Source organism: Vicugna pacos, chromosome 14 (assembly GCF_048564905.1).
Source record: "Vicugna pacos chromosome 14, VicPac4, whole genome shotgun sequence".
Taxonomy (NCBI): Eukaryota; Metazoa; Chordata; class Mammalia; order Artiodactyla; family Camelidae; genus Vicugna; species Vicugna pacos.
The window spans coordinates 73209416-73217927 of record NC_133000.1 but is presented as its reverse complement, the minus strand read 5'-3'; the positions used below and the strand labels follow the sequence as shown (position 1 = coordinate 73217927).

The 8512-nt window shown below is 61.6% G+C and overlaps 1 protein-coding gene across 1 annotated transcript; it reads right to left on the bottom strand.

Moving 5' to 3' along the window:
- Window positions 1–1047: 1047 nt before the first annotated feature.
- Window positions 1048–7052, bottom strand: F7 (coagulation factor VII). The gene is made up of 8 exons (XM_072976584.1): window positions 6983–7052; window positions 5849–6009; window positions 4806–4830; window positions 4619–4732; window positions 3917–4057; window positions 2915–3024; window positions 2608–2731; window positions 1048–2125 (listed from the first exon to the last, which is right to left on the bottom strand). Exons 1-8 carry the CDS (start codon window positions 7050–7052, stop codon window positions 1530–1532), a joined length of 1341 nt encoding a protein of 446 aa, XP_072832685.1. The 3' UTR covers window positions 1048–1529.
- Between the last annotated feature and the right edge of the window lie 1460 nt (window positions 7053–8512).

The window sequence follows — 8512 nt, the reverse complement described above, 5'->3', positions numbered from 1 at the left end:
TTCACTGGGCTCGGCCTCCCAAGCCCTCGGGTGCTGTGGCTGCAGCGTACCCCCACCTCACGAGTGTCTGCAGCCTGAGCTGGTGGGCTGGGGCGTCTGGATGTTCTTCCTGACTGGCCCCCGTTTTCTCGATGAGGACACGAAGGGCAGGGAGGTAAGCACCGCGGCCAAGGGTCAGAGCCAGAGCCAGGCTGAGCCCAGGAGGTCTGCCCAGGGTCAGGGCTCTCATCGTGCGTACTGGTGAGAACCCTGAGAGTCACCGCCGACTGGGGCAGCCGGTCTTTTCTGTGGAGGCCCGGAGTGTGAGTACGTGAGGTCTGCGAGTCAGATGGCCCCTGTCCCAGCACTGAGCGCTGCGGTTGTAAGTGGCCGAGAACGATGAGTGCTGGTGGGGCGTCTGCTCGTAACACTTGGCTCTCAGGCGCGTGGCTTGGGCTCTGCGTTGTTGGGCTCGCGGAGCCCTGGTCGACTGTACGGGAGACACGCTGGACAGTCCAGCAGAGCACGTCTGGCGCCTCGTGGGGCGTCCCAGGCACGGGATAGGAGAGTACCAGGGAGGCAGGCGCCTACCTGTTTGCTCTCCCCGCCGTGGCTGCATTCTGGTGGGATCAGGATCCCCTCGCTGGGCGCTCGTTCTCGTCCTTCCCCACCCGAGGCCTGTGCGCCCCAGGCACCTTAGGGACACGCTGAGGATGTAATTGAGGGGCCCTCCCCGAGCCCACGGAGCTGGCAGTACCTGGGAACCTGCATTTTGTGGGGCGTCCCTCTGCCTCTGTTTGAGGACCGTCATTTACTGGGGCCTTGGTAGGAAGAGGCCCCCGGGACTGGGAGAGTGCAGCCCCATATCCACTGCGAGCTCTGGTGTCTGGAAACAGCCTCACGGGAGGTTTGTTTCTGTGAAGTTGGTAATGTGGAGGAGAGCCCGGCTCGAAGGCAAACCCAGGGTCTCTGTGAAGTGAGTCTGAACCACCTGGGAAGGCAGGGGCCGCCGGAGCGCAGGGCTCGGCCTGTGTGATCAGAGTGCGAGGCCTGCGTTGTGGTGAAGGGTGCTCACCCGGAAGGGACCTGGGAGGACACCCACCGCAGTGAGCGGGCGAGGCCAACAGCCTGTCTGAGCCGGAGGCGAAACGCTGAATGGCACGAGGAAGCGGCTCACGGCGCCGAGGGGGCGGATGCGCACAGCCGCTGTGCCTTGGGAGACGGCCGCTCCCCGGCCGGCCCTGGGCTCCCCCCGCGGCCTGGCCCTGTCTCTCGCCGTCTGTCTCCCTCCCCGAAGGCCTCTCTGGATCTAAGGCTTTTCTTTTCTCTGGTTGTCTCAGAGTCTCCCCCGAGTCTCTCTCTGTCTCCAGCTCTGTCCATCCTCTGTCTGTCTCTGTCTCTGTCTCTCTCTCTCCAGCTCTGTTTCCACCTCCCTCCCCTTCCCCCTCCATGAGAACCACAGGAGAATTTCCGGGCTTTGGTCCTGGGGAAGGGGCGCAGCAGCTTTATTTGCGGAGCAGGGAGCGGGATCCGGGGCTGCGGCTGTGGGGCTAGGCGAGCGGGGCTTGGAGGAGGCCCTCTGAGGGCAGCAGGGAGTCCATGAGCCGGTGGAGCCAGGCCGTGTAGCGGGAGACCCGGGTGTACACCCCGAAGTGACCAGCGGCCGCACAGCCCTCACCCCAGCTGACAAGGCCCGTCAGGTACCACGTGCCCCGGAAGTGGGTGGCGTGCGGGCCCCCGCTGTCCCCTTTGCAGGCGTCCTTGCTGCCGTCCAGGTAGCCGGCGCAGAACATGTTGTCCGTGAGGGCAGGCGACCCCGGCCTCAGGCGCGACTGCTCCAGGCAGTCCTGGGTCAGGAGCCGGGGCACCTGGATGGCCATGAGCACGCGTGCCGTGGCCCCGCGGTCCAGGAGCTGGCCCCAGCCGCTGACGGCCGAGAAGCGGACGAAGGCCAGCGTCCGCTCGGAGAAGGTCTTCTCGGGCAGGCAGAGGGGCACCACGTGGTCGCTGAGGGCCACAGGCCGCTCCAGGCGGAGCAGGGCCAGGTCGTGGTCTGTCTTGCCCGGTACGTACGTGTCGGGGACGATGATTTGAGCGATCTTCCGCTCCTGCTCCTCGCCCTCACGCTGGCCAAGGTCGTGCTCGCCTGCGGGGAGACCGCCCGCTTGGGCCCCTTCTTTGGGGTGGGAGAGCCCTGCGTCCCACCCCAGGCTGCTAGTGGGTCAGCAAGGGTGTGAGTCAGGGGTGGGGAGTAGTGGAATCTGGAACCTGGGGGGCATGTGAGGGGGTGTCGGCCAGGCAGCTGAGGGGGGAGGGGGGGCCTGGTCCCCTGCTTCTTCCAGACCTGCCTGGCCCCCCTGGGGTCCTTGTCATCCCGTAAACCCACCAGCCAGAGGCCCAGGCAGTGCAGCCCTGGCTGGGGCACCCCCGGGGCTCTGGGCCCAAGCGAGACAGGAACAGCAGTCACCCATGACTTGGTTTGCAGGGAGAGAGCTGAGGGCAGCGGCTGTAGCGGGGCCCTGTGGGTGCTGGGATTGCTCCTGGTGGCGGAAGTTGGTGGTTCGAAGCCCTGAGTAATTGTCATTCAAGAACCGTCTCCTGTCAGAAAGAGGTAACCCCAAAACCTACCGAGCACCACTGTCAAGTTCCTCCAGTTCCGGATCCGGTCGAAGCAGTGGGCGGCAGAGACCACCCAGGTGACATCGAGCAGGGCTCCCCCGCACAGCAGTGCCCCGTTCAGCTTCAGCAGGGCCTGGCGGACGGTGGAAGGTCACGTTACCACCACCACTTCCTCGGGGACTCCCCTTTCCCGTGCACCCTCCAGGGGTGGGGGCTCTGTCCAGCTAAGGGAGCGGAAGGCTGGTGGACGATGGAAATGCTGGGCTGGACATGCGGTCACCCGGGCTTGGATGGCCAGGCGCAGCTGGAGCCTCACCTGCCAGGGACACTCCCCTTTGGGGCAGACCTTGCCCCCCACAATTCTTCCTTGGGGGTTGCTGTTGTTTCTTTTCTCCAGAACAGGTATTTTCCCACATGGATATTCAACTGTGTGAAACAAAAGTCAGCAAGACGGCGTGGGTGGCGACTGGCCCCAGAGGGGGCTGTGTCGCTGCTCCTGCCGCGGCCGTGGGCAGGCCCTGGGGTGCTGCCTGGCGAGCAGCAGCAGAGGGGCTGGTTTGGCAGGAACAGAGGTCCCCTTCCTGAAACTGGGTCCTGCTCCTCCTTCTGGGGAGACGTGCCACCTCTGTGTCACTAAGTGTGTAAGGGATGTTGTGTGAGGCGACCGGCATTCAGACCATCGTGCTGCTCTCTGACCCGCTGTTAGTTTCCCTCCTGCTCCAAGAAAGCCCCTGGGCCGGAAAAGAAAGCATTTCGGGGCAGCAACTGAATTTCAGGCCTTTAGACAAGGCTGGGTACCCCACCTCTGGGGAGACACAGAGCTGAGGGGACACAGAGCTGGGGGGACACAGAGCTGGGGGCCCCAGCCTCCGGGCTGCAGCCCTTTTCATTTGAGGTTGGTTTGGAGGAATTTTCCATTTTCATAAAAGCACTTGCCTTTGACAAGATGTGGAATCCAGACTCGTGCTGTGGTCAGCAGACACTGGGTATGGTGATCTAGCGCCTGGCGTGGGAGTGGAGGTGGGCTGGCAGAGAGCTGCCCGGACGGGCAGGGGCCCGGCGCACCCCGGAGGCCGCTCCCTGGGCTCTGCCCTGCGCACTGCTGCCCTCCCTGCTCTCGGGGTTGGGGTGGGGCAGCCGCCTCCACCTGGGCCTCTCTCCCCACCTCCCAGAGCACACGGTGCCGGCGCCTGGGGATGCTCAGTGATGCCATGTCTCCCTCCCCATCTGGCCAATGAGGGGACGTGTGGCAGGGCAGGACGATCAGAAATGGAAGTGCACACACCGCCCTAGGGCCTGGTTCCCGAGGACACGTTACCTGTGGGCACGCAGGACACCCCGTCCTCCTGGAGTGCGTAGCCCTTGTGGCACCAGCAGGAACGCCCAGCCTCTGCGTGGTCAGTGCAGTACTGCTCGCAGCCCCCGTTGTCATTTGTGCAGATCAGCTGGCTCTTCTGGTCTGAGGATGGAGGGGACAGCTGAGGGGGCCTCCGCCAGTCAGGGCAAGCCAGCCTGGTGGCCACCCTTCCCTGGGTGGGGGCAGTGTCCTGTACAAAGGTGGCACTGAGCTGCCAGCTCCAGAGATGGCCTGGCACTGCCTGCTCTGTGGATTGACCCAGAATGTCCAGACCTGGGGTTTGGGGCTCCCACACCTGCACAGCTTGCTGGCTGAACTTGGTGGAACTGTCACATTTGGCAGGTGGACCGCATATATGGTTTGTAACAGCACGTGGGGAGGTGGAGCTCCCCAACTGCCTGGGCCATGGGATGTGTGGACACCACAGAGGTGTAAGGACTCACCTGGGCTCCAGGGGCATCAGAGTCCCCAGTGCTGGGGGCCCCGAGGGGGTGGGCGGTCAGGTGAGAGAACTAGCACCTTGGACCCCAGGCCCCAGACTCTTAGGGTGGAGGGCCCTTCTGGGTCACCTAGACCACCGGACCTGGCCAAGCCCCGCCCTACCCTGTGCTGACCAGCCGGTGCTGTCAGCCCCCAGGCCCTGTGAAGCCCCAGAGCCCTCACCTGTCTCACAGTTCCGGCCCTCGAAACCCTCGGGACAGAAGCAGACGTAGGACTGAAGCTGGTCCTCGCAGGAGCCCCCGTTCCGGCAGGGACCCGAGGCACACTGGTCCCCGTCTGTGCGGTGGGTCAGGGTCAGTGTGATGGGGGCGGGCTGGCGGGCAGGTGCAGATGGTGCTCCCCTACTCACCGTTGTATGAGATCCAGAACTGCTCCTAGGGGTGGAGAGGCCGCGTGAGACTCGGCCTCCGTGGAGGGAGCCGGCGGCTGGGCTGATGGGGGCTGGGGCCTGGCCCCTGTGCTGGGCTCTGGCAGCCAGACTTCTCTGGAGATGAGATGGGTCCCTCTGGGGAAGCATGTTCCCCCTCCCCCATCACTAAGGCCACCAGAGGTCACACATCTCCTCTCCCAAGTCGGAATACCCAGGTTCCAGCCCCAAGTCCGCCCCCGGGCTGTGAGCTTGGACAAGACACTCCTGCCCCTAGAGCCTCCCCTTCCTCCTCGGATGTCGGCGGCTGTCCAGACGCCGCGGACCCCAGAGAGGTCGAGAAGGAAAGCAGGGGCACTCTGGCCTGCAATAAAAGTGACTCCTGAGGAACGTCTTGGTCAGGTGAACTAAAACTCGCAGGACTGTGAGAATATAGCGAGGTGAGAACCGATGAAAAGGTTTAGAAAAGCCAAGTGAGACACAGCTGAGGGGTGACACCCTCCGTGTTCCTGGGAAGGGTCCTGTCAGCCTCCATCTCCAAAAGCCCTGCTTCCTGCGAGCGTGACAAGTGTGTCCTATGTCAGGTGTGTGTCCTGCAAGTGTGATGTGAGACGTGGTCTTGTCCCACTACCACCTGCCCCCATCCCTGGGGACAGTTCAGAGGATGTGTAAATACGCATCTTTCTGAAAGTGGAGGGAGATGGCCCACCCATGTGGCCCAAGTGCAGGGTAGGAAGCAGTGGTTCCCCAGGTGCTTCCCAACTCAAGTGTCCTGAAGAGGCGCCCACAGTGGGCGCAGCAGTGAGAGGCCTGGCCAGTGTCTCCAGTGCAGCCCCTCTGCGAGGCACGGACGGCTGGGGGAACTTCCTTGGGGACCCATCAGACTATATTTCTGATGCAGAAATGAGGATGTGTGCGTGCTGGAGCTGCCTGTGTGTGGAGCGTGCACACGGACACAAGCCCCTGCAGACTCACACTGACCACATACCCTACCACGCAGAGGGCGCCCTGTGGGGCAGGCTCACCGTCCTCTCCAGGTTTTTGAAGATCTCCCTGGCTTCCTCGAAGGAGCACAGCTCCTCCCTGCACTCTCTCTCCAGGGAGCCCGGCCACAGCTCCTCCAGGAGCGAGTTGGCACGCCTCTGTCTGTGCAGGATGCTGTGGGCTTGCTCCTGGGTGATGAAGACTGAGAAACGGGCCCCATAAGACGTTGGCCACCCGCACGCACCCTGTCCTGCCCAGTGTTAATGGGAGTCACAGGGTTCCTGTCTGAGAGCCTGGCTGGACTCGAAATAGGAGAGCTTTCTCAGGGCTGCCAGTAGGCAACGCTGCAGAAGCTTCGTGTGCGAGGATCAGGCAATATATGAAGTTTTGACCTGGTCATGTCACTTGCAGGAATTTACCCTAAGGAGCCACTCCAAGGCACACACAAGGGCCCAGCTGCAAGGAGAGCTGTAGGAGATACTAGTCTGGAGCACGCTGATGCCACGCTGTCACAGAGGGTGATGCTTAGGAAGATGTGATATTGATGAAAAAAGGTGACCAAACAGGAAGGACCAGGGGCAGCCCTGGCTTTCTCGAGCAGCAAACCAGGATGGGTGACCCTGTCACTCTTAACTCCCGACTAGTGCTTGGCTGTAGGATTTGGAGGACAACATGAACCGGATTTTAGGGCCCTTGGTTTCCACCCCGGCTGCCACTCGGCCCTTGGGAATCACGATGAGGACACTTAGGGAGCTCTCCCTGAGTCCCCAGTCAGGCCTCCCAGCGCCCACAAGGGGCGCAGTCACAGCCCTGGTGGCAGAGCCGAGCAGCCCAGCGTCCCCACACTGTCCCTGGCGCCAGCTGACCAAGAGGCTGAGAGACCAGAGCGAGAGGGAGGCACCTCTGAGCCCCAGGTTCTGTGTGCTGGTCCAGCTGCCTGGGTGGGGCCCCACGGTGGCTGGAAAAGCGCCCCCCGCCCCAGGCTCCCCGAAGTCTGGAAAACAGTCCCACCGAAGCCTTTACTCTGAGTGCCTGGGCACTGTCTACTTTTTGGAAAGAAAGATCACAGCTGAGCGGCCGGCAAACTCTCCAGGTGACCAGATGTGACAGCTGTGTGGGCCAGGTTGGGGGGACCTGGCTGCCTGCCTCTGGGTTGGGAAGCCTCTTCCACCTACCTGCCGCCAGAGACCCCTGCAGGCTGAGCAGAAGGCCGAAGAGGGCCAGCCCCCGGTGCTGGGAGGCCATGGTGAGGCCCTTGGTGTCGGCTGGGCTGCTGACACGGGGCGGGAGCGGGGCAAAGTTCTCAGAGCTGAGGGGGTGGGGGAGGAGGCCTCACCTCCCAACACGCGGTGTGGGATCCCCGCACCAGGTGCGGAGCTGGATGGGGGTTGGGGACAGAAGGACGGATGGGGCTGCATCTGGCACGTGCACTCAGATGCAGCCTCAGGCTTAGGAATGCAGGTTAGGAGACAGGATTAAACAGATGAAAAGCCAGACCCCACAGCGATGATACCAGGGGCCGGGGAGCAGGTTGGGTGTGAGTGTAAGTATCCTGGAGAGAGCCACAAGGGAGATGTATTCGGGCCCTTCCCGGCCAGAGGCCTGGAGCACCAAGGGGAGGGGCGTGTGCCCCCACCCAGGCTCTGTCTCAGTCCCCGGTCACCCAGGTCTTGTTCCCCATGCCCTCCGGGCCCAGGCCACTGTCCTGGGCTGTTGGCCATGAAAAGGTTTCTCTGGATGCTGGACTTTCAGCTGAAACTGGGACATCCTGGGCATACTGGGACAGTTGGTTACCATGCAAGGCTCATGGGGGCAGCCACCCTGGGGAAGTAACTTCTTTTCTGTGAATAGTGGAGGCCGAGGACAGCAGCTCTGCATGTTTCTCTTTGGAGGTGGGTGACGAGGCCCACCTGCTGCCGGCGGCTCCTGGCTACTCCCTAAATGGAAGAGTTAGTCCTTAGAGGACGTGTTTTATTGCTCACCTCTGGAATTTCTAATTGTTACTATCAACAGTTGCTTCAGTGTTTAGGAATTTAATTATACAGGAGTTTATTCATGTGGGAGAGGGGGAGGGGAGGAGGGACTGTCACAGCCTTCATGGTGACTCCTGGGCAGTGGGTACAGTGGCTCTGGAGTCAGCCAACTTGGTGGGTGGTGGGAGTCCTGGCTCCGTTTTCTCCCGGCTTGGGGAGGTGGGGGCCATTCCTTTGAGCCTCACTTTCCTAACGGGGCAGCAGGGCGGGCGGCTCCTGCTGAGAGCCTGGTGGCCCGTGGTGTCCCATGAGGTCCAGCAGAACTGCCCTGGTTGCTGGGTGCGGCCAGGCCCAGGGGTTCCTCCCACCCAGGGCCCGCCTGCCTTCTCAGACTGTGCTTTGTGCCTTCACTTTTCCACTCTTAGTTGGATAGACATTATAAATCGGTATTGAGTAAAAATTGACTTTTCCCTGCATCTGTGGGGCTAGTCTTTCCCTCTCTGTTTAGTTTGTTACTATGGCAAATTCTAGCAATAATTTCCTGATATCACACCATCCTTGAATTCCTGGGACAAACTTCCTTGGTTAGAACATATTACTTCTGTTTACAACATACAGTTGGATTTTATTTGATTATACTTCATTTGTAATTGTTGCATTTATGTTCATAACTTTATTTCTTCTTGTATCCTTTTTGTCAGGTTCAGGTAACTGTTAAACTTACTTAACAGA